The sequence below is a fragment of the Ceratina calcarata genome, unplaced genomic scaffold, assembly GCF_001652005.2.
Source record: "Ceratina calcarata isolate Rehan_Ccalc_2016 unplaced genomic scaffold, ASM165200v1 scaffold90, whole genome shotgun sequence".
Lineage (NCBI taxonomy): Eukaryota > Metazoa > Arthropoda > Insecta > Hymenoptera > Apidae > Ceratina > Ceratina calcarata.
Genome location: NW_017180369.1, coordinates 173,889 through 196,491, shown reverse-complemented (window position 1 = coordinate 196,491; position 22,603 = coordinate 173,889). Strand labels below are relative to the sequence as shown.

The 22,603-nt window shown below is 41.2% G+C and overlaps 7 protein-coding genes across 12 annotated transcripts; 4 read left to right on the top strand and 3 right to left on the bottom strand.

Moving 5' to 3' along the window:
- The first annotated feature begins 3,042 nt into the window (after nucleotides 1-3,042).
- On the top strand, nucleotides 3,043-10,347 carry LOC108631451 (charged multivesicular body protein 7). 3 transcript variants are annotated; one of them, XM_018035382.2, is made up of 6 exons: nucleotides 4,001-4,103; nucleotides 4,196-4,532; nucleotides 4,613-5,384; nucleotides 5,445-5,640; nucleotides 5,699-5,802; nucleotides 10,257-10,347. In XM_018035382.2, the coding sequence occupies exons 1-5, from the start codon at nucleotides 4,049-4,051 to the stop codon at nucleotides 5,773-5,775; spliced, it is 1,437 nt and encodes a 478-aa protein (XP_017890871.1). In that variant the 5' UTR covers nucleotides 4,001-4,048; the 3' UTR covers nucleotides 5,776-5,802; nucleotides 10,257-10,347. The 3 variants fall into 3 exon arrangements, with proteins under 3 accessions (XP_017890873.1, XP_017890871.1, XP_026674702.1); XM_018035384.2 differs by lacking the exons at nucleotides 4,001-4,103; nucleotides 10,257-10,347 and adding an exon at nucleotides 3,043-3,131 and having other exon boundaries at nucleotides 4,104-4,532; nucleotides 5,699-6,165; XM_026818901.1 differs by lacking the exon at nucleotides 10,257-10,347 and having other exon boundaries at nucleotides 5,699-6,165.
- LOC108631449 (modular serine protease) lies at nucleotides 5,804-10,016 on the bottom strand. Of its 2 annotated transcripts, XM_018035380.2 has the most exons (8): nucleotides 9,821-10,016; nucleotides 9,234-9,273; nucleotides 8,784-9,170; nucleotides 8,262-8,701; nucleotides 7,971-8,186; nucleotides 7,056-7,354; nucleotides 6,646-6,973; nucleotides 5,804-6,571 (listed from the first exon to the last, which is right to left on the bottom strand). In XM_018035380.2, exons 1-8 carry the CDS (start codon nucleotides 9,861-9,863, stop codon nucleotides 6,333-6,335), a joined length of 1,992 nt encoding a protein of 663 aa, XP_017890869.1. In that variant the 5' UTR covers nucleotides 9,864-10,016; the 3' UTR covers nucleotides 5,804-6,332. The 2 variants fall into 2 exon arrangements, with proteins under 2 accessions (XP_017890869.1, XP_017890868.1); XM_018035379.2 differs by having other exon boundaries at nucleotides 9,234-10,016.
- On the bottom strand, nucleotides 10,224-12,216 carry Pus1 (Pseudouridine synthase 1). The gene is made up of 6 exons (XM_018035385.2): nucleotides 11,894-12,216; nucleotides 11,399-11,782; nucleotides 10,986-11,331; nucleotides 10,656-10,911; nucleotides 10,434-10,579; nucleotides 10,224-10,357 (listed from the first exon to the last, which is right to left on the bottom strand). Exons 1-6 carry the CDS (start codon nucleotides 11,943-11,945, stop codon nucleotides 10,270-10,272), a joined length of 1,272 nt encoding a protein of 423 aa, XP_017890874.1. The 5' UTR covers nucleotides 11,946-12,216; the 3' UTR covers nucleotides 10,224-10,269.
- On the top strand, nucleotides 12,106-15,436 carry LOC108631448 (SET and MYND domain-containing protein 4). The gene is made up of 11 exons (XM_018035378.2): nucleotides 12,106-12,496; nucleotides 12,558-12,792; nucleotides 12,939-13,122; nucleotides 13,184-13,502; nucleotides 13,576-13,825; nucleotides 13,893-14,218; nucleotides 14,288-14,361; nucleotides 14,441-14,553; nucleotides 14,625-14,916; nucleotides 14,977-15,139; nucleotides 15,200-15,436. Exons 1-11 carry the CDS (start codon nucleotides 12,378-12,380, stop codon nucleotides 15,333-15,335), a joined length of 2,211 nt encoding a protein of 736 aa, XP_017890867.1. The 5' UTR covers nucleotides 12,106-12,377; the 3' UTR covers nucleotides 15,336-15,436.
- Trs20 (trafficking protein particle complex subunit 2) lies at nucleotides 15,313-16,142 on the bottom strand. The gene is made up of 3 exons (XM_018035387.2): nucleotides 15,924-16,142; nucleotides 15,630-15,863; nucleotides 15,313-15,542 (listed from the first exon to the last, which is right to left on the bottom strand). The coding sequence occupies exons 1-3, from the start codon at nucleotides 16,011-16,013 to the stop codon at nucleotides 15,444-15,446; spliced, it is 423 nt and encodes a 140-aa protein (XP_017890876.1). The 5' UTR covers nucleotides 16,014-16,142; the 3' UTR covers nucleotides 15,313-15,443.
- Nucleotides 16,143-16,162: 20 nt separating this feature from the next.
- LOC108631450 (fibroblast growth factor receptor substrate 2) lies at nucleotides 16,163-19,055 on the top strand. 2 transcript variants are annotated; one of them, XM_018035381.2, is made up of 4 exons: nucleotides 16,164-16,475; nucleotides 16,552-16,885; nucleotides 16,953-17,452; nucleotides 17,528-19,055. In XM_018035381.2, the coding sequence occupies exons 2-4, from the start codon at nucleotides 16,577-16,579 to the stop codon at nucleotides 18,471-18,473; spliced, it is 1,755 nt and encodes a 584-aa protein (XP_017890870.1). In that variant the 5' UTR covers nucleotides 16,164-16,475; nucleotides 16,552-16,576; the 3' UTR covers nucleotides 18,474-19,055. The 2 variants fall into 2 exon arrangements, with proteins under 2 accessions (XP_026674701.1, XP_017890870.1); XM_026818900.1 differs by having other exon boundaries at nucleotides 16,163-16,885.
- A 713-nt stretch (nucleotides 19,056-19,768) lies between these two features.
- On the top strand, nucleotides 19,769-21,222 carry Pop4 (ribonuclease P/MRP subunit POP4). 2 transcript variants are annotated; one of them, XM_026818902.1, is made up of 5 exons: nucleotides 19,769-19,857; nucleotides 20,037-20,094; nucleotides 20,203-20,342; nucleotides 20,519-20,930; nucleotides 21,044-21,222. In XM_026818902.1, the coding sequence occupies exons 2-5, from the start codon at nucleotides 20,079-20,081 to the stop codon at nucleotides 21,178-21,180; spliced, it is 705 nt and encodes a 234-aa protein (XP_026674703.1). In that variant the 5' UTR covers nucleotides 19,769-19,857; nucleotides 20,037-20,078; the 3' UTR covers nucleotides 21,181-21,222. The 2 variants fall into 2 exon arrangements, with proteins under 2 accessions (XP_026674703.1, XP_017890875.1); XM_018035386.2 differs by having other exon boundaries at nucleotides 19,834-20,094.
- The last annotated feature ends 1,381 nt before the right edge of the window (nucleotides 21,223-22,603 follow it).

Sequence of the window (22,603 nt, the reverse complement as noted above, 5' to 3'; positions counted from 1 at the left end):
GCAACGTCTTACACCTGACTACGAACAATTTTCCCGACCAAGAAATCCTCTCGATCGAACGATCCGATCGTTCCGTCAATTTTAATAAATGTAAATGTTTCGCGACGGCCGGGAAGTAAGTACTGTCAGAATGGCGCACGTGTTCGCACGTTACGCACCTGTGACTTACTGTACTGGCCGTTCGAAAGATATCGGTCGGTTTTAGGAATCTCTCGTGACACACGTGACACATCGCTGATGAGAGCCGATCGTCATGTGGGAGGTGATCCACACACGGACTCACGCGACATCTTCTGAAATCCACGACAAGTTGTCGCTTCGAAGTGATACACATATTCGCGTTTTCGACGACGGTTCGACGATGGAAGAAATCGGGCATCTCCCGATCGCGTGTGCACACGATGCATAAATCGGTATCCTATTAAACGACGTTTAATCGAAAGAAATCTATCCGAGCGTGTCACGGAGACGAACAACGAAGCGCGTTTACTGTCTGGGAAAGAAGCATCGGCTCGTGCGTGATAAACGAACGAGAAAACATTCGATTGTTTCGAACGGACCATCGCCGCGAACATAGCGTGACATTCGACTTACCGACCACCGTGGACATTTTCGGCCCCTGTGCTGTTTCTACGTGTCTCCGTTCCAAGCCTTTCTACGAGCGTTATTGCTAGTAATAGTGAAAGACGGTGTCGATTGATAGCATGTTTTTGCGGTGCGATTGCTCAATGGCTATTCACTTTCGTTCGTCAGACATGCGAAGCCAACGCACGAGGTCTCTTCTCGAAACTCGAAAGAGCTCGATGGTAAGTATCTGAACGAACGGACGCTCTTCGTGGCTCGCGAGCGAAAATACCGCTCGTCGAAATTATATAATCTCCGCGGTGGCAAAGACGATATGATACTAGCAAGGCGATGTTTTCTTGCGAAGTTAGTAGCTGCGAGGCCCGGCAATACCACTGCTGCTGCTGCTGCTGCTGCTGCTACTGCTGCTACTGCTACTGTTACCGATATCGTTAGACTCACTCTCGTGCGGAAAATTGGTGAACTTTTTTTTAAAAGGCTCGACTATTGCTCGACTATTGCTCGTCGAACGTTTTCCCGCGTTCTCTATTCTCCCGACGCGGTCCTCGCGTTACGCTAGAATTGCAGTGAACACGTTCTCTCCTGACTCAAGTTCACACACTTTTGAACACGCGTTCTACGACCATATGCTGCCTGTAACTACATGTAACTTTGTAATACACAGATAACACGATTCGTTCGCCGAGGACAGCTACCGAGTACGAATCATTGGATCCTCGTGAATCGGCTCCGTGTGCGCCGTTGGTAAAAAAAGAAGAGCAACAACGTTTCCCGACCATAAGATTACGAGACAGCCTTGAAAATATCACCCCGTAAAAACGGATGACGGGCCTTCGACGACGTTTCGTGCGATCTCTACCGTGTTTACTCGAAACTTTGGTACGCTCGCGACAAATTCTACTCAATTATTTTCACTACGAGGCAAATAAGAAAGAAAAAAAGAGAGCAAGAAACGTGTGTACCGTGTGGCTTGATTGCCACATGTACACGGACTATGTGCGATATACAGCCGAACTCGATGCTCGGCTGTTTTCGTAAACTTTCGACGAGTCAGCTATGTCGCCTCGTTTCATCCTATCCTCCTTCTCTTTTTCCTTCGCGGGTTCTTTCCCTGGTTTCTCTACTCCGAACCAGAGTTTTCGTCCGTCCGGTCAAACGACCTTTATACCTGTCCATCTGTTCTTGCTACGTGTTCCCGATACCTCCACCGAACGATACCTAACTCGACCGAAGGGAAACTGTGTCCCGTGCGTGATTCAACTCCTCTCTCCTTCTGGCATGTTTCTTTAGATGCGGGTACATTTCATACGATGAGAATCGTATGAGAAAGAAATTGCCTGCTGGGAGAAGACTGATCCGATACAGAAAGTCAAACGATGACATCGACGTAATTTGGTAAATGGGTCTTCTACGAGGTCATCTCGAGACCGATTTGTGTGCGTACACGATATTGCCACTCGGTCGATCCAGTCGAAAGGGAAAGTAGATATACAGACGTGTACATGTAACGTCGTAGTAATTCGAACATTTTGAAAGTGATGCACGATCGTTCGTGAAACGAAGCACTCGAACGTTGACGAGTACTTGCGCGATGAAACAGAAATAGTTTAGGGAAATATAAATTCGACGCATTGGACAGAGACAGAACTCGCACGATCGTCTGTTCCACGGCTTCCATAATTTCATTACGTCAGTTTCCTCGCGTTTAGTCGACTGTATCTTGACGAAACGAAATGATTCGACGTCACTATTCGAAGATGCAATAATATCGTTGGACGTAAAGAATATTATAAGCCCCCCCAAAATGAATAAGTATGCACGTCATGCGAACGAACGAGCGTCGCGAACGGAAATTTTCCACCGAGAGTCGTTCTAAATTCATGACGATGGAAGGAATAAGACACGGATATTGAATTGCCGAGTAATTATCAATTACTCGGAACATAAGTAACTCGTCGTTCGATTGGCCGGGGTTTTACGTTCCGGACAGGCTTTCAATGGAACGAATGAAACACAGAGAGACCTATTCACGGGCATCGAACGACCGAAAAATAAATGTGTCATTGCGGACATTTTTACGGAATCCTCTTAAGAGCCACATGGACCGCATGGCTGTTCTAACCTCGAAGCATAACCTCGATAGCCGTTCGCGACACGATTTCTACGCCGATATGCGCGGAGAAACTCGCGATACGGGCAATGATTTTACAGCGGAACACGTGGAAAAATTCAACTGGAATACGTAATGGAAGAAAAACAGTTCGGACTCACCAGCATTTGGTACGAAACGCGGGGTGTTGGACGTGACCACAGTGTTGTAGGCTTGAGGCGAATGAACGCTTGCTTGATTGACGTTCACTATGAGCTGAGGCTGATGCTGCTGCGGCGGATTATGATGAGGCTGCGAATGATGCTGATGGTGTTGGGGCAGGTGGTGATGTTTCCCTTTCATCGGCATGCTCATCGCAGGCGTAGGCCTCCTTTCTTCAAACTCTCCACTACCTTCAAAGCTTGTTGCCTTATGTGGCTCGCCGAGGTCCTCATAGGTACGTTATTTTCGCACGCGCGTAGTTAATCGTCAACGTTTCTTCGTCGGTAGACTTGTCGTTTGAGCAAATTTTGTTAAAAAAATTCGACGCACGCAAATTGATGGTTAACGTCCGGTTACCCGTACGGAACTGATGATGGCACGTTTACACGCGCGCGTACTTCAACCACGACGACCGATTCATGTACGAAACTTTACGATTCACCTTTCACGCAGCACTGTTCCCGATTTAAATCGCGGTTACCGCTCGTATATCTAACGACGAATTGGACGCTTTTTTCACGGTACCGTCTCTTTGTCCGTTGGTTCGTTCGACTAAAAGTGTTTACACTCGTGTCGCTTCCTTTTCCGAGATGCGCGCGCGGTTGTAACGTCCAACTGCGCACGGTCCTTTAATTATTTTCACGATACTAACAAACTGTTATCCTCAATAATCGTACTTACGCCGTTCTACCTGCCTAAAATCACGAGTAAATTGTCTGACAAACAGTAAATTACTTGTTTTCTTCTAAGAAAAAAGAAGCGACGCGCACCATACATTGAGCACAACCACAGCACGCCTTTTTTCCCATTTCCTCCTCCGTAACGTTCCCTAGCGATGACACGGAAATCCGAGCTTGCCGCGCATTTCGAACGGAAACGATCGTCCGACGAATTATGGACGAGCAATACGCGTCAAATTATTTAATTATAAATCGCGATATAAGTACGTCGTACGCATTAATTAATTAGTTTTCTCGAAAAGGTACTATTTTTTCGAAACGCCGCAAACGGACTTGTGGTAACATGGCGAAACAAAATTCTGCCGCGGCCAATCCGATTTCTAGCCGTTATTATACGACAAACGTATAGTATCAATCAGATAACCATTTTATATTATTTTATAAGAGCAGAATACGAGGAACGCCCTGAGCGATGTGTGAATCCAATAACCAATTCATAACCGCTATAGTAGCATTTATTCCTACAGGTAACAATTATTCCTATACACATCCATGATGCCCTAGTCGTCACTAGTCGAACATGACTAAATTCATACAGTATCGTAATGCGCCGATGTAGAAATCAGTAAAAATAAAACGTCAGCCGCAAGAGAACGGAATAGAAGAATGTCAACAAAAATGAAAGATGTAGATAATAATTTGCCGTTGCCTTCCGATCGAATGCCCAACTGTTGGAACGAAGATGAAAGAATGAGTTCTCTGTTCGCCCCGTTCCGAAGCAAATCTGCCAATCCGCAAGATTGGACGTCGAAATACAAGTTTTGGAAAAATTTAATATACGACTGGTTAGATCATAACAAGAGGACTACGTTCTCCCTCGCAGACTTGAACGATGCTTTTAAAAGAAAAGGTTGCACGCCGCTTTGCTTGATGACCGTCGTCGAGGAACTCGTTCGGTAATGTAATGTTCAATGAGCAATACAAACACACCGTTTCGTGACGAACAATCCTCAAATTGATTTGTACATTGTTACAGGAATAATGAAATTACTCGAGAAATCGAGTTTTTAAAAGAACCTAGCGAATCATGGACCGCATGGTCGATCGATATATTTGTCAAGAAGCCGATCTCATGGTCGTTTTCTAAAGTCAAGAGTTACATCGTGAGCGACGAGCTCGACAAGAATGCTAGATATGTACATTTACAAATTGTCAAAGAGATTAGCAACGCTTTGTTGCCCGTCTTGGAGGAGAGAAAGGAATCTGTTCTCATACCGTTCTCTGACATAGTGAAAAGTTGTAGATCTAAGATAAGCGACAATATATCGGAGAATACAGTAATGTTAGCTTTATTATGGTTGAGACGTGAGAAGAGAGTGATTTTTAAAACCAGTCAAGACCAAAGTGAGTTGTTAATAAAAATTGCTGTACATTCGTCGGACAGTGTAACAGAGATTGAGGAAGGCTTGTATAAACTGATTAAACAGGAGAGCGAGCTTGTAAAAGAAATAGAGCAAATGGAAGCAGAGAAGGTGAAGGTGATTGACACGGCTAAAGCGTGTCTGAGCAAGGGATTGCGACAAGTGGCGAAGACCCACTTGAGGAAGAAGAGAGAATTAGAGAATGTTATTGAGAAACAGTCGCGAAATCTCGACAACATTCGAAGTCTCATATCGACCATTCAAAACAGTCATACGAATACCGCTGTATTGTCGGCATACAGAACAGGGTCGAATGTACTGAAGAAACTGAACGAAAGCGGTTTATCGGAATTGAACGTCGGAGATATCATGGACGATCTCGCAGTGGTGAGCCAGCTTTGAGGTAAATGAATTCATCTCTGATCTGATACGACGTAAAATTTGTAGGCCTTGGAGGAACAGAAGGAGGTACAATCTATGTTGACAGAACCTCTCGTCGACAACGAATTGAACATTGATTTAGAAGAAGAATTGGCAGAATTAATGAAACTCGATGAGAATCCTCTCCCCTCTGTACCCGATACGAGCTTGAATTCTAGCATCGACGAGCTCGAAATGAATTTGAAGAATTTACAAGTCAAAGGTATGGTAGAACAGCGAAGCGTAAAGATGCGGTAGTGATCCTTGATATTACTTTACAGAAACTGTCGCATCGAACGCGTCATCGAAATCGGATAAGAGCGTTGGCAGTAAAAAGATATTGGCACAAGCCGAGTAGGTGGGAGATGGACAATGTGAACAAAAGGTTCGTCTTTCTGTGATACTCCTACGGTATATTTTTATCGCGTACATTTTAAAATAATAATAATATTACGGACTGTTTGCGTGTGATACGTTGGAAATCGTGTTTTGTAATAGAATCATGCTCGAATCAAAGTATTTTTAAACAATTTGAACATACAGAATTTTATAAATATATTTAAAAAGTATCTTATTTAAGATTTGCGTGTATCAAAGACTTGTCGTTTATAAGTTTTCAACATATAAATACAGTATCACCCACTTCTCATTAAACGTAACTAATACCATTGTCGTTTGATTAGTTGAGCAATGTGACAAATAGTTTGATGATAGGCAATGGAAATGAATATAATAACGATGAAGTGAACATATACGTGTAAAAACTTGGTATAGTCTTTCGAGTTTCATCGGTACGTTTCATGCTTAGCAGTATTTTAGAAAACTGTTAGATCGTATAATAAAGAATTTGTCTTCCTAGTCGAGCTCATGAATTATCACGGATCTGGTCGCGTGAAACGCATCGAATGCAACGTGTCAGTATGAGTTTAGACAGGGGGGTAATTGTTGGTTCTCTAGCCTAAGGATCACGTTCTGAATCCATTGTATGTGCATAGAGACTCGAGTGTACAAAGAGTACGAATAGCTGTTGCACACTCTCTCGGCTCCCAGTTGCAACGTACCAACACTGACGCTAACGATTCCTTTCAAGTACCACAGTTCGCCCTTCTTAAAGACTAGTCCTCCGCCACTGTCACCGTCACAAACTGCAGACCCTGCAATTCGTACATAAATATATTTTACAGATTCCTATAAATAATGACTTCTCAAAGCCGAATCGTTCGTTTACCGTTCGTATAACCGGCACATAGCTTGTCTTGAGTCAGAAGTTTATAACTCTCGTTATTGATTCTGATGAACGACCTGCACTCGTTGTATCCTATGTATGGCACTGTAATCGCTTGTAACAAGAAACTACTTGGCCCGAGATGTGTCCTCCCGAATCCAGGAACTTTTCCCAAACTCCCCGATTCGAGATCAGTGTCGCTAGAATCTAAACACACAGGTCGTAATAACTCCGTAAATTGAAGCGGTTTGTCAAGTTCCAATAGAGCAATGTCCAAAGCATAATTTCCTTCGTATCCAATGTAACCGCAAATGTTGTATATGCTCTTCACCTGAAACATTGAAGATATGAATGACGATTGCTAGAATACGTCGAGACGAAGACTTCCAATTGAGAGAACTCGAATCACTCACCCTACGTTTTTTAACATGGGCATTGTGCCCTGGAAAATCGTAATCCCTGAAGACGTTGCCCGTGGCGATATAATAGTTCGATGGCTCGTCGAATTGTCTCCTCCTCTCGTTGAAAACGCAGTGCGCTGCCGTCACCAAGAGCTTCTCGTGAATAATAGTCGCACCGCAAATGAATCTCTTCTCTCCGTCAGACGTTTCGCTCGTATAAATGGTTGCGTGCCACGGGAACTCGCTGATATTAGCCGCAGTTCCGTTCACGATAGTCGGTATTAAGGTCGGAGATGCCGGCACACCGCAAGCTAAAACATATACGTGCATTGAACAGGAATTATGAATGTCTCAGAAGACAATTATAAATCCATCACGCTGTGTAATTCTAGGCATTGTGACTGACCACGATGCACATGTGAACACATCACACTAGAGATGATGCATTGTCGAATAACAGTTTGATTCTATACATATAATACGACTGGAATGCATGTGTGCATGGTTTATCAAGATTTATTCAACAATAGTATTATGCAGAATTGTAATGGAACATAGTGTACAGGGAGTTCTTTGGTCGATCATTATTATTAATATACGTAAATGAGTATTTTCCAAAGAAACACGAGTTTCATTGGAACTTTTGGAACGTAATACTGGATATTTTACAGAATACTGTACGACGTATAATTTTAATCGGAGAAGTAAAGCGATTCGTTTTACAGCGACAATTGTACGTAGCAGATCCTCTCTATTTTCTGACCCAAATTGGCAGGTCGAAGGTGTCTGAATTCATAGGTTTGTTTCTATTTCTATAAATCACGATCTTGTCATCGAAAACTTCTATCAACGTAGAATCATTCTTGTCTACGTTCTGTTGCAACGAAACGGAAGTATCATTAACGTAAATATTTATTGTCAGCGGACCTGGAATGCAACGTATCGGTTCCGGTTGCCAGTGACCAGTTACGTTACATCTGTATTGGACATTTTTAAGTAACGTAGTTTCTGGGCGATAACCACCGCGACAATTTAAATTTGCCGTCGTTCCAGGAGTAGCACTGTCACACGATCCCGGAAAGCCGTTGATATTGGTACAGTCAGCGATCACCGAAGGCGAATATAAACTTCTGCATCGTATTTCTGTAAAAAGAAAAGAGGAAACGTCATACGTATACCCGTGTAATGCACGAAGATCCATTGAAAGTGATCGCGCACCTATGCATTCGGGAATATCAGACCATTTCCCGTCCCGAGCGCAGAACACAGAACCGTGTCCGTTGAGCTTGAACCCAGTATTACAGCCGTAAACTAGATTTGCACCTGGTTCCAATTGTACACCTTGCGCGATGTCACAGTCGTCGTCCGTTTGCGGACACTGTGACCTCTCTAACTTCCAGTGACCGTTTTTCGGCTGCTTCGGTACGATGCAACCGATCAAAGGTTTCACACTGGGAGGTACGGACGGTCTAGTCGGCGGTGTCGATCTCGTCGGAGGAGACGGCGTGGGTCTTGGGTACGTCGGTCTCTCCGGGCGTTCCGTCTTGCATAATTTCGGATCCTCGTCCGAACCATTCACGCAATCATTGATTCCATTGCATTTGAAGTTACCGTTTATACACGCTCCGTAGTCGCAACGAAAAGCGTATCCTGTACAGCTGCAAAGAAAATGCTTTCGTTCCGTGAGAAGATTCGGTGATACGTTTTCGCGTTATTCATCTTGCCTCTCTATAAACTCACGGTATGTCTCCACACTGAAAATACGTCTCGTCCGAAGCATCTGCGCAATCAGCTTTACCGTCGCAGAGTCCGTCGCGATTAATACATTGCCCATTAGTACAGTTGAATTCGTCTGCCTTACAAGTCCGAATCGTACTGTCAGAGTTGCGCCTACATCTGGGTAAAGTTTCGTCGCTGTTATCGGCACAGTCTTTTATCCCGTTGCAAGGTGCATTCCCGGACACGCATGCACCGTATGAACATCGAAACAAGTAATCCCCGCAAGTAATCTCGGGCTTGTTGCATTCTTCGGCCGTCTCGTCGGACTGGTCCGCACAGTCTTCTTGGCCATCGCACAATAATTCGCTCGAGATACACTCGGAATTCTTGCACCGAAACTTTCCTATGCTGCAGAAAGCGTCAATGTGAATCTCACTAATAAATAAAATCATTTTCGTCGGTTATACGTACCCACACCTGTTGCTTTGCGCGTACCCATGTTCCGTCAAGCCTGATAATAAAATTAAATAGATCGTGTAACATCTGACAATGAATCGGGGGTGTTTCCAATTCATTTTATTCCAATCTCAAGTCTCGTACTGCACTTATCGTGTACAGAATGCGCGAACGATATAAACACGTATACGCATCGATTATTTATATGAAAAACTATTACAGTTGCACTTTGCAGCGTTTTATATTTCTTAGTATTTCTTGAATGTATCGTAAATAGATTTGTGACCTCTTGATTAGGGCACACGAAGACCTCCAAAGTTCAAGGTCACTACTAAACTGGTTTCTGAAACTGATGGCTACCAGCACTTAACTTCTCTTGTTTCGTTCATCGCACGTAAAAATGTAACAGGAACAAGGGAATAAATATAGAAGAACTCAGTTTACTTCAGCGTTTAATAACGATTATTTCGAACTAGTTAAAACTTGTTAAGAATCTATTAACGTCACTTATAAAAAAAATTGCCTTCTAATTTTCAAAGTTCCGTCGTTCGAATTTAATTAAATAAATTGTGAATAACAATGGTAAGGAGAAGTTTACTTACTGTACGTGAGTATTAAAATGACCGCTGGTACCGTGTTTTTCATAATAAAAGCCGAAGATCACGGGATAGATCTCTCCTCCGGCATTCGTCGCGTACTGATCCGGCTCCACTCTGGAATTACCCGAGTGAGGCAAATGATTCTTGAAACTAGTATTTGTATCTGTTTGCGTGCGTATGAGGAAAATCCGTGGCCACGCATACAGAACTTCGTCATTCACAGATTACGGGAATCACGTATACACAATACGAGACGCACTCTGTTCCATTCGGCAGACGGAGGAAAAAGAAAACGAAAGTTGAACCGATAATTTATTTACGCTTCGAACGCGGTCTTCCAAAAACAGATAAACTAATCGTCGTCGTGTCGGAGTTTGCTTCTGCAATGGTTTAAAACGAAAGGATCTCGAAATCAATGATATATTCGTTTAATTGACAGAGATACAATTGTTTTATGGAGCGTCCGTCGATGTTACTGGAACAACATCCTTAAATGCGAATCTCTTTGGCGTCAGGAAGGAAGCCAACCATTTCAGTGTCCTACGTCAGATCGATCAAGGATAATATTACAAAAAATAATAAAACGTTCAGCGACAGATAGAACGAAAAAGGATACACGTTCTTTGCGATTTCTGTATCTACGATGTCCTTTAAAATGTGGTCTTTATAAAACCTTTCCACGTCTTCATCGCATTCCTTCCAATCCAACGTTTCGTGGATTCCATCTTCTCCGTACCTCTCGTTATAATATCCGTAATGTACCTGGGAGAAATGACAGAATTCATTCGATACAATTTCCGTTGATATCTCGATTGCGAACAAGATCGAAATATCTTACAAAGTGTAGACTCAATCCTAAACCTGGTGCGATGGGAATGTCGACTCTCTCCAACGAGAACGCGTCTTTGACAATATCGCTTGTCACGATGTTCCTGCAAATCCCGACTACCAGAGAGACCATTTTTCTGATCTGATGCAACATGAAGCTTTGTCCTTTGATCTCCAATACTGCGAACTCCATGTCGTTCGCGACGAACGTCTCGACGCATCGGAAGTATACTATGTAACGCTTGGCTCTCGGATCCATCGGCTTTCTGTAAGGGTGCGCGAGTTGGTTGAACGAATTTCTTGTAACGCGTCATCGACGCGCGCTGACCAAACGACTCACGTTCTCGAAGTGAAGTTATGAAAGTTATGTGTGCCCTCTAATAATTTCAGAGTCTCGCTCAACTTCTCTAGCATCTCTGGAGTCAGGCGAAATTCGTTGTAAGGCTTTCCGTCTATTACGGAAAGCTGTTTCAGCCGTTTCTCCTCGTCTATTTCCTCTTCCTCTTTCTCGATACGTAAAAAGTTCGGATCCTCCGGAGCAAAGGCGAACGTGGGAAGGACGTACCTGTACGTCCTAGCGTCGCATCTATTTTTACTATTGAAACCTTTTGTCACTCGTTTTATACCGAATACTCTTATGTCTTCTGGAAGGTGTTTGTTGATATCCTCTTTATTTACATGATCGGCTGGAAACAGTTATCGTTGTTTTAACACGTTTCGACCAGAAGAAGGACATCGGGAAATGATACTCACGCAGCTTCAGAGAGACGATATTTCTAACTGCTGACACTCCTTTGTCTGTACGCGCTGCCCTTTGAAATTTAATCTCCCTTACGTCTTCGAACTGCTCCTTTGTAATGAAATCAGCTTTCAACAGAGCAGAGAGCAAACATTCCTCTATAGTTTTCGTGCCACGATTAATTTGCATTCCCAAGTAATCTCTACCGACGTAACTCAGCATTATCACAGAGTTCTTCCTCTTAAACTTCTTCTCGTTTCCTTCGATCTTTGCCGTTTTGGCCGGAACCCCATTGATCTCCTCATCACCTATTTGCCTTTTATTAGTTTGCTCGATGATATTTTCGTCCTGGCTCACGCTATCGACTTGGGTCGACATGCTTTTACAAAAAATGTTACCTAGAATTAAATTGACGAAGGATCACACATTTATCCCGATTAAAATTAATCTGTGAATCACTGGTCATTGTATGCTAGTGTAAGGTTTTTTTGATTCGATCAAACACGTACTGTGCTGTAGTCTCAGAAACTGAAAAACCCTCAAGTTAGCACGATATTTCATACCGTAAAATATTTAAAATTTGTCAAATCGATGCTAAAATACAAACAAGTAGCGTTTCGTCCACGTTTTTTACAACCTCACATGTGCATCGAGTTACACAATCGTTTGAGATCTCATAACGAAGCATAGCATTTACAGACGATATAAAGTTACTGGTATAATAAATCCTCAAGATTATGATCCTTCACGTGTTAATTATGCGTTTAGTAAACATTCTCTGTAGGATCCCCATTCACTTATGGCACGATCGTTCGCTGTACGTATACCTATATACGTACATATAGTATATGCAGATCTGGATGCACAACAATGCATAATGCACACCGATACATGAAAATGAGGTGAAGACGTGAAGATCGTGGATTTCGAACAGGTTTTTGTATATTCAAATAGATTAGATCAGAGAAGATTGAAATCGTTTGCACTAGAAAAATGCAGTGGCAAAACGTGTTAGAGTTTGTCAGCGTTAAAAGATCAACGTCGACCCCTAAGGAGGAAGCGAATCGTGAAGATGAGCTCATGTCACGTTTATGGGACGATAAAATTATAAAGTAGGTGAAAAGAATCGTTGTAAAATAAACGTTGCATAGTTACGCTCTATCATGTCTTTAGGCAATCCGTGAACTGGTGGTTGGACGACGTTCATCGTAAGAGAAAACAGAGTAAATCTGTTGTCAAAGCTGAGACGTTCAAGAATTTGGGAAATAAAATGTTTCAGGCGAAACGTTATATCAAAAGCATAGAATTCTATACGAAATCTGCGTCGTACGCCCCTTTGGACAGTTCTCAACTGTCAATAGCATTTGCAAATAGATCCGCCTCGTTATTTTATTTATACAGATACGACGTAAGCAAGGAGATCCTAATGCAATAACTCCTGTGTATCGTTCAGTTGAACACAGGAGTCGATCATGTACAATTATATGTTACATGAAACGATTGCCTAATGATTTCCTTGTTTTATGTCATCGTGGATCATTTGCCAATGGAAAGGAATGCATAAGAGACGCTAAGTTAGCAATCAAGTTCAATTACCCCAAACAGTTGCACTACAAATTATATTTACGTACGATACAATGTTACTTAAAACTGGGCAAGTCGTGCTCGGCGGAAGAGATGTTGTCTAAACTAGAAGAAATAATTAATGATCCTGATTACGTTAAACCATCTATGAAAAGTATGTGGCACGTTACTAAAGTAATTGTAAGGCTTTGTAATGATATGTTTTCAAATCTCAGGCAGTATAGAACAAAAGATGAGGGAGGTGAAATTGGTCGAGCCTACGTGTGCCGAGAATGTATTGGAAAACGATAGCAGCTTGTCGAAGGCAAGATCTGAATTCCTGTTCAAAGAAAATCCTGTTTTCCTTGGTGCTTCCGAATGCGTAGATGTGAAGTATGACGAAGAGGTAGGAAGGCATGTGGTGGCCAACAGATTCATTAAAAGAGGGGATATTCTCTTCGTGGAAAAACCAGTGAGCTTCGTGTTCCGCGACGACACTGTGGTAAACGATCTTTGCCAACACTGCAGCTGCGTTACTACAGACATTCCTGTTCCGTGAGTAATCGTATCTTGAAGACGTTTCCATGGGTTCATTGAAACGACACAATCGGGATCGACACCGTTTCAGATGCACGACGTGTTTAAATGCTTTTTACTGTAACGAGAAATGTCTGAGTGAAGCATGGTCTTCGTATCATCGCTGGGAATGCCCAGGATTTCAGATGGGACTGTGGAGAGACATCGGGATAGGCCATTTGGCTCTCAAGGTTTTACTGACTTGTACGACTACGACGGACAGAGTCAGGTTTAACGACGTGCAAAATTTATGTACCAATTTCAACGAGTCGTCAATGGGCGATTTAACATTATATGGGACTGTACGTACCGACGTCCAAATCAAACAGATTTTATTTAATCGTTCTGATTCACGGTTGATCTTTACAGACAGCTATCATGCTTACCATTTACTTATCGGAATATACGAATTACTTCGAAGTGAACGACATCGAAGATAGTTTAATGACAAAGTTTTCCGATCGATCTTTCAATTCGAATTTTGATACATCGACAGACGCCAATAGACGACTGTATATAAGTTGTCTGCTTTTACGACATATTCTTCAGCTCATCAGCAATGGGCATGCAATTCCAAGATCGGACGCACTGTTGAACACAAGTGATTTCTCAACGGACGACGATATCGTAGCTACGGGGATTTATCCTTCTGCCAGTATGATGAACCATTCGTGCGATCCGAACATAATTAACATGTAATTTTAACACCGCATTACAACGTGTCACTTTGATTCCCAATGTATCGTTGCCAATTTAACTTTCAGCTTCGTGGACCAACATTTAATCGTCAGAGCTTCGAGGGACATTGCCCACGGCAAAGAAATCTTTAACTGCTACGGTACAATACAGTTTTCTTTAAAAATTCATGTCACAACGTTTAAGTGCTCGAACAAGTCGCATTAAAAAATTCTCATTAGGTCCACATTACAGATACTTGGCGACAGAGGACAGGCAGAAGCATTTGAAGAGTCAATATTCCTTTACTTGTAAATGCCATGCCTGCGTGCAACCGAAATGGCGATGGTTCACAGTACGATTTCTTATTCATAATTACAGTCGTCAGGGACTTAGAACGATATAAGGGATATATTTCAATTGTAGGAAAGGTTCAGCGGTATGAGATGCTCAAAGTGCAATGGTGCACTGTGTGATATAAACGATTTCATATATTGTTTGGATTGTGGTAACAGATCATGCAGTAATCTGCTGAAAAAAGTGGTATTCACCGAATCTATGTTTCGCGAGGCCCAACTTCTGTTCGATTCAGGGAAACTGGAGGACGCATTGAGTAAACTGAACGAATGTTTAAAATTGCAAAGAGCCGTGTTATATAAATATAATGAAAACATCACAGCGTCATTGAATCTTATGGCAAAAATGTACAAGACATCAGGTTGGCATGATCGTTCGATGGCAGTTACATGTTTAGATCGATAATGCGCGATATTTTTAGAACGATGGGTGGACAGTATCGAGTGTTTGAAAGACTCTCTCCCAGCAGTTACGGAAAGATTCGGATTCTGTAGCTGGGAACTACTTAATCAATTGAACGATCTTACAGACGTGTCCTTTTCGTTTCTCGAAAAGGAAGCGCGTACTAATACGGACACCTACAAGTAAGTGTCTCTCTAACGATGTTTCCTAATTGAATCAATTCCGATCATGTCGTGTTTCAGGTACATTTTACAGATTGCTGAATTTCATTTACGTAAAATGGAACGCATTGCCTACCACATTTGTGGAACCTGGAGCAAAGTTTACAGAGACATAGAAGCGAAACAGCGACAAATTTCTCTATTGAAGGAAGCTTGAGGTTTTTATTTACAAATTAGTTACTGATGAGAACAATATCTGTAAATTTACTTACGTACTAGATGTGTAAATACATTTTATATTACAGTAGTTTTACATTACATGAGTTTATGATGAGAGGTATTTCCTTCCGTACAACTGTGCTTTTTTCTCAAAGCCGACGGACTTGATAGGCGTGTTTAACTTGTAAAATGGATTCATCGAATACTAAAAAATACAGAGAGAGAGAGAGAGAACTTGATAAACCTATCATTTTAACGTGATGCTGAGCAGCTGAATCATCTGTTCTCTCACCTTTATGTACATTTCATACATTTCATTGAAGAAATTCTTTATGCCATCTTCGTTTTTGCTATCGTGTACCATGACAAATCTGATATGGGTCGCTGTAACGAAAGCACTGACGTACCACTGGTTAAACTTGTCCACGACTTTCAAATGCATATTCGTTGTTTTCCATGTGTGTTCATCGACGAGATCTAATGCAGCATGTGCAATGAATTGGTTTAAATGTGTGTAATCTTCCTTCTGTTTGGAACAGAGTAAAATGAATTCAATGACCCTGTCGTCGATGTCATAATTACAAACCTTCGCATCTTTCCCGGAATTGTTGAATTCAATTTCGAATAAAGGATTGTCGGTGTGCCCGACGATCGCGAAATAATAGTTAGCCGTCATCGCGAACTTCAAAAACGATTATCCGGACAGATTCTCTCCATTCATTGTGTGTATCGTAGGTTATGACAGAGCCTACGACGATGCGAATTGAATACACGCACGCGAGCCAAGCGTGACGCGTGCCACGGTAGATGACGCCACGTCAGTGTATATGAGTACACGCACGTAAAACTTTTCCAGATGATGCGATAAATGTGAGCCCGAGATGCGGTGCAGATCCGATCCGATTAGGAATATTAGGATGCGAGCATAATGTTTACGTGCTGCTGCTGCTGCTACTGCCGCTGCTGTATTGGAAACTTACTGTTGCTGCACTTACTTGATGCTGCTACGGCGGCGGAAAGGAAAGAAGTAATTCACTTTAGGAAACGTGTTGTATGCTTTGGATATGTCGTATTTCGTACAAATAGATTCCTCTTATGACCTGAAAATAATCACGCTCCTACGCGCGCGAATGTTACGGTAATTGAAAACAATTAACCTGGTGAAAAGTTGTTTGTGCGTATGAATTGATTTGATTTTTGCGTTTCACACACAGAGTATAACGACGACGACGACGAAGAATGGGTTGTGTCAATAGTCGGACAGATATTAATGATCTGCATCCAAACATTTTCCAAGTAATGAATGTGGATGATCTAGGTAATTTGATCACGCCTGGACGTTTGGAAGTTACAGACACGGATATAGTGCTTTATCAACGTGGCAAACAGCCGATCAAATGGCCATTACGTTGTTTACGAAGATACGGTTATGACGCCGAAATATTTAGTTTTGAATCGGGAAGAAGATGTTCTACGGGGCCTGGCATCTATGCATTCAAATGCCGTCAAGCTGCACACTTATTTAATCTTGTACAAACAAACATTCAGGTTTGTCTTCTCTCTCTCTCTCTCTTACTCGTGAACTATTGTTGATTCATGATTTTCAAAAACACAGGTTTGCAATAACAGCGGAGACGATACGATATCCAGAGAACATCCAGTTGCGTCTCATCCTGCTGCCGCGAATCCAATAACGACAGCAACGACGCGAGTGACAATACCAGTTGAGCCTAATTATTTGGATCCAATATTGAATAGGACGACCAATAATCGTGCGGTGGCAGGTCCTAGATCTATCATTGTCATGGATGATCATCCACGTAATCACCAAAACCAAGTTGAGGTTGAAAGATTAGATAGTTCGGAAAGTAGTACTGCTCTTATATCGCCCCAAAGAAATGTAAATCAATCTCCCATCACCACGTCGCCTCCTGTGTTGCCGCCTCTGCCGACATCATTTCCTCGATCGCATCCGCCACCGCCGCCGCCGTCGTCGTCCTCACTTTATGTCAACGAAGAAATATTGTCATCTTTCCTATCGCCATCGCCACTGGAAATGGTGTTGGTGGAGCACAATAATAACCAAAAAAGCCTTGGAAGAGCGATGAAACAGAGGTAATACGAAATTCGAATAATGCAACGATTACGATTTTTGTATACGTAGTACGTTGAATGTTTTACATGTTTCAGGTCTTGTATAGTCACTGATTCTATATCCGATAACGGCGGCGGCGGCGGCGGTTCCAGGTTCACGCTCGAGGTGACGTCGCTGAACAAGCGTTTAGACATCACTGCTCCTGCTGCTGGTGAATCACCGCTCCCGGCAACGGGAACGGGAACTTACATGAATATAGATATCAATAGCGATGTTAATTTACTACTACTACCACCACCATTAGTTTCTCCGAGTCATAGCGTGTCCGATACAACGACACAGGCAATTAAAGTTAAGGAGGAGAACACGAGTGATCGAAACACCGAAAGTAGTGGACATGCTTACATGAATATAAATCCTGGCCAAGAACATACGGAATCTGTTGTTGGCGGCGGCGGTGTTGGTAGACCACGTCCTTCGACGTTGATATCTATTCAGTCGCAGCAGAATGCGGCGGCGGTAGAAGAAGCAACGAGACATTGTTACGCGAATCTAGAATCGAGCGAGATTGAAACGTTGAGAAAAAGATTCTCCGGCGTGTCCGTATCGGAGAAATCACCGCCACCGATGCCTCCGTCAACGCCTACGACGATCAGCAGCAGTAGTAGTTGCTGCGGTGCTGCTGGTACAACGGTGATCAGGGAAGTGAACTACGCCGTATTGGATTTGGATACGAAGGACATGACCACTGCCGCTGCCGGTTCACCGTTGGATGGTCCCTCTTCGAATCCCACCGCGTCTCCGCCGGAGTCGCCGAATAACAACGATCACAAGTTGCAGCAGCAGCAGCAGCAGAAGGGATACGCTACGATAGATTTTAACAAAACGGCTGCTCTTTCCCATTCGGTCAATCCGAACTTGAACCTGGTGAACGACAACGAAGGCTCGAGAAAGACTCGTCATAATTCCACAATTAGCGCCTTAACTGCTCCCTCTTCTTCTGCTTCCCACGTTAGACGTAGTTCATCCGTGAGCGAGTGACCGATCGTTCGTTTTCATCTTTTGACTCTGTCTGTATGTGTGTGTGCGTGTTTTTGCGTACCCGCGCGTGTCCTGTATAACGGACATTTCATTAACATTTAGACAGTATGAGATACTTTATGATACGTTTTACTCTCTTCGTTCTTTCCAATCAAATTCAGACAACTTTAAATGAGATGTATAATACCAAAGAAGAAAAGGAGAAGAACTGAAATAGATTAAATTAGTTTTTATACACATTTTTTTATCGCGCATTCATGATTCATCCGAGATGGTATCGCGCGCGTGAGAAGAAGAAAATGTACTTTGCCAAGCATCTGGTTCGAAAAACTGCATTTCATGATTTGTTTTCTTCTGTACGGTTTTTATATTACGTCGTCTACTGCAATACAACGTATGGTACATATTTAGTTTTATACGATTTACAGGAAGGAGGTATCGCAGTATTTAAAAAAAAAAACAAGCTTTTTTCAACGTGATGTTTTCTGACATGCACAAAGAAAAAAACCTTTTATATTATAATATACAAACAAATATGTTTATAGAATGATGTACATAAAGACCGATTTTTTACATTGAATATTGTACAACGTTGGGACGTTGGATGAAGCCTGAAGTATCCTTAAATTTATTGTACCATTATGTATAGGAATTGATGAGGCTCAATACTAACAGACAGTAACTGCTAATTAAGGGTAGCTGCTTGTAATTACGTGTTGTTCGCGTATTATATACTGTATATGATCATAACGAATGGAGAAGGATAATGATGTGCATAATTATGCAATTTCGAAATGACTACTTTTAAAGTGGTCGATGGTCTTCGCAACTAATATACACATGGAACGCGGAATTGAAATCATTTATTTTTTACAAAATACGATATAAACGCGAGATATTAAACGAGAAAAAGAAACGAAACGTTGTCGATACCGATGTTCTTGTTCTTATACTTACATGTTATATACAGTATACTGTGGAACGAATTAATAAGCCTGCCCCTTCGTTGTACACGCTAATAACTATTTATATTAACAAATTAATTATTCGTTACGTTTAGACAAAATGTTGCATGCGTATGTATCTAGATTAGATAACCTGATCGCATTTGCACGTATGTATACGTACCAGGTGTACGAACTATAAGTAAATTGCGTTACGTTAATTCTATCTTCGAAAGTTTCATATATGATTGAACGTTTTATAATTACTCATAGTAGCGAATTGTTTAAATACGAATAAAACACAGTTTACTGCAATGGACACGTTTTAATGTACACGTATGCATAATATGCATATTGCTATGTATCCGCATATCCAAGTCCCGGTAGAGGGCTTGTATTGGATTGGCGCTGCGTGCACCGAATGTGCAAAATCGTTTGAGGTTAGTGCACATATGTGTAACTTTTAATTAAATTTATATATACAACCCTAAAATCATTTGAGGTATGTGTACATACACACATATTTATCGCGCGAATTAAGCGTGCAAAGTAATGAGACGACATAAGGGGTTGACACTTGAAAATAATAGCTACTCATGAGTTAAATTGTTAAAAATAGATCTATTTACCTGATGAGAAAGCTGATTAGCAACCTGCCGCAATGACAGAAACTAATCGTACGTATATTATGTAAATAATAACTGATTACTGCAATCTGACCAGCAGCGATAGAAACTAGCTGTTGTATAGATTGTATAACTTTGTAAACCGTAAATGTGTTGCAGGAAGTATATGTTTGACATTGCCCAAAAGCATTACGAAACAAGTTAGTACTTGTGCAAATAGTGAACATTACGTCACAAATTTTCTACAGAATGCACTACCTTCTAATGATACCGATTCCATAGCGGATGAATTAAGAAAGGTAACATACGACGTCATTCTTCTCTTCCTCCTCATGGTTGTTACATATGTGTGAAATATGAAAGAAATAGTTCTTACTTGTTGCTTTCACTGGTGATGATTATTCATAACAGACAAAGTAAACTGGTACTACTACCACAACCATCCCACTCACTCAATTATTCTTTTCCATGACAGTCGTTGATATTTGCTAAACATAAAAGCAAATGGAACAAGAAAAGAAGATGCAGAGGCAAGTTGTTGACTAGTAGAAAGCGAATGCAACTTGGGTTACGTAAAATTGCTGTTGCTGCTGCTGCTGCTGGCAATAGTGGTATGAAATATGTGGATTTGCTACCATTGAATCAGCTATGGTTGAACTATATGCGACAGGTACTTGGTACCAAGGATTTTAATCAGAACGTTCCGAGAGATTCGACCGATCCACATTGGGAAAATTTTAATCAGCAACTGATGAAAGCAGACTTTCATGGTGCCAAAATACTGGTCGTTGGATCGAAGTGTCCAAGTTTAATTGGATTGAGCGGTATCGTCGTCCAAGATACAAAAAGCACGTTCAAAATTTGTAGAAAAGACAATACTATAAAAAGTACGTCGCGGTGCCATCTATTAATCGTTCTGCTTTTTATTATTATCAATATTATTATTAATAATCTATATCGTCTACATTTTGTATAGAACAAAGTAATTTTTGTTTTGCAGCAATACCGAAGGATGTTGTTATCTTGAATATTTACCTGGACGAGTTGAAACTTCAATTCTTCGGAAAGGATATTTCTATAAGGCCTACCGAACGCACTGTTAAAAAGTTTAAATGTAGACGAATATGTGAACTGTAATTTATGACGATAAAAAGTCTGTTTGTATCTTGTCATAAACAATTTTTGTGACGTTAACCCCCCCCCCCCCTGGCACGTACACGTAGAGGAGTAAATTAATTTTTCTCTTTTTCTGAAGACACACATTCTGCAGAACACTCTTGCGAGTATCTGAGTCTGATATCAGAAATGCGAACGTGAACGATATTTGTGTCGTACAACACTATGATAGAGCTGTTTATTGAAATAAATTTAATAGCAACAAATAGTTTTCACACCTTATACTGACTTTCAACATCATTACACACACACACGCACACGCAGACACAGATGTACCTTCGATCATATATGCATCGTGCTGTATACAGCAGTGGTGCATAACGTAACAACCAATCTCTGTACGTTCAACGTTTCTAAATGTCCTAATATTTTATTTGAATTCACAATATCCAAACAATGATGCAATTACATTACTCTATCTACTTGCACAGAACTGTCGGCGTTAGATACACACTTTTCGATCTACAGTTTTAATTTATTATTCGTACATAATTCGCAATGAAAGTGAAATAGTGATTATTGGGAATGTTACAGATTCGTTTGTCGATCGTCATCTAGTATTTAACGCTCTTCATTCTTATTACTTCATAATAATAATAATAAGTGCCGCTGAAACGACTGCAGCAGTTATTAATAGATATTAAACGAAAGTCCTTTGTATAATTAATGATATCGCGTATATATATATATCGCGTGTATATATAGTTATTGCGACAAACACATTGTTCAAGCATGATCTGAATAATATTCCATCGCCGCAACAATACTATACAGTATTATGTCCATATAATTTCCAAAGTTTCCCTATTAAACTTCCGTGGTTTCGTACTTACATGTGTGGGTAGATAATGATGAGAATAATTTTCAAATCTCTCTCTCTCTCTCTCTCTTTCTCTCTCCCCGTGAATTGAAACACGCGGAAGAAAATCTGTGTGACTCAAGACGTCTATCGTTTGCGACAATCGAGCGAGAACACATAAGAATGCTAAGACATGTCGGAGAAAGCATAATGTTATTTCTCTGTATGACATATCTTATACGTCGACCGAGATCGTTTGTATGTAGGAATTACGTAAATCATTTATGTATTGGCTATATAGTCAAATATCGACAATTTTTAATTAAAAATAGTGCACTTTTCTTCAAATTTCGATATTTAATGAATTACATATGATTATTTGGCATTTTATTGATGTTGACAAAATCCGACCATCCCAGCGTCGAAACGGCGTACTTTTGACAAAAAATTTCATTTTTCCTTAATTACTCCTAAATCTTTGGAGATACGGGAAAATTGCATAGGACCTTTCTTGTAGAGGACGACGAGATCTACAATTTCTGTATAAAAGTTTGTTGCTAGCATTAATAGTTTACGAGTTATAGA

Coding starts and splice junctions, on each gene's coding strand:
- LOC108631451 (XM_018035382.2), top strand. CDS start 4,049: ATGTGTGAATCCAATAACCAATTCATAACCGCTATAGTAGCATTTATT. Junction 5,385..5,444: donor TCATGGACGATCTCGCAGTG/GTGAGCCAGCTT, acceptor TAAAATTTGTAG/GCCTTGGAGGAACAGAAGGA. Junction 5,641..5,698: donor GAAGAATTTACAAGTCAAAG/GTATGGTAGAAC, acceptor ATTACTTTACAG/AAACTGTCGCATCGAACGCG.
- LOC108631449 (XM_018035379.2), bottom strand. CDS start 9,337: ATGAATTGGAAACACCCCCGATTCATTGTCAGATGTTACACGATCTAT. Junction 8,702..8,783: donor TTTCAGTGTGGAGACATACC/GTGAGTTTATAG, acceptor TTTTCTTTGCAG/CTGTACAGGATACGCTTTTC. Junction 6,974..7,055: donor CCCATGTTAAAAAACGTAGG/GTGAGTGATTCG, acceptor TCAATGTTTCAG/GTGAAGAGCATATACAACAT.
- Pus1 (XM_018035385.2), bottom strand. CDS start 11,945: ATGAAATATCGTGCTAACTTGAGGGTTTTTCAGTTTCTGAGACTACAG. Junction 11,783..11,893: donor GTTTCTGAGACTACAGCACA/GTACGTGTTTGA, acceptor ATTTAATTCTAG/GTAACATTTTTTGTAAAAGC. Junction 10,580..10,655: donor TAGGATTGAGTCTACACTTT/GTAAGATATTTC, acceptor CATTTCTCCCAG/GTACATTACGGATATTATAA.
- LOC108631448 (XM_018035378.2), top strand. CDS start 12,378: ATGCAGTGGCAAAACGTGTTAGAGTTTGTCAGCGTTAAAAGATCAACG. Junction 12,497..12,557: donor TGGGACGATAAAATTATAAA/GTAGGTGAAAAG, acceptor TCATGTCTTTAG/GCAATCCGTGAACTGGTGGT. Junction 14,917..14,976: donor AAAAATGTACAAGACATCAG/GTTGGCATGATC, acceptor CGATATTTTTAG/AACGATGGGTGGACAGTATC.
- Trs20 (XM_018035387.2), bottom strand. CDS start 16,013: ATGACGGCTAACTATTATTTCGCGATCGTCGGGCACACCGACAATCCT. Junction 15,864..15,923: donor ATTCCGGGAAAGATGCGAAG/GTTTGTAATTAT, acceptor TGTTCCAAACAG/AAGGAAGATTACACACATTT. Junction 15,543..15,629: donor TGTATGAAATGTACATAAAG/GTGAGAGAACAG, acceptor TGTATTTTTTAG/TATTCGATGAATCCATTTTA.
- LOC108631450 (XM_026818900.1), top strand. CDS start 16,577: ATGGGTTGTGTCAATAGTCGGACAGATATTAATGATCTGCATCCAAAC. Junction 16,886..16,952: donor TTGTACAAACAAACATTCAG/GTTTGTCTTCTC, acceptor TCAAAAACACAG/GTTTGCAATAACAGCGGAGA. Junction 17,453..17,527: donor GGAAGAGCGATGAAACAGAG/GTAATACGAAAT, acceptor TACATGTTTCAG/GTCTTGTATAGTCACTGATT.
- Pop4 (XM_026818902.1), top strand. Junction 20,343..20,518: donor TAGCGGATGAATTAAGAAAG/GTAACATACGAC, acceptor TTTCCATGACAG/TCGTTGATATTTGCTAAACA. Junction 20,931..21,043: donor AAAAGACAATACTATAAAAA/GTACGTCGCGGT, acceptor TTTGTTTTGCAG/CAATACCGAAGGATGTTGTT.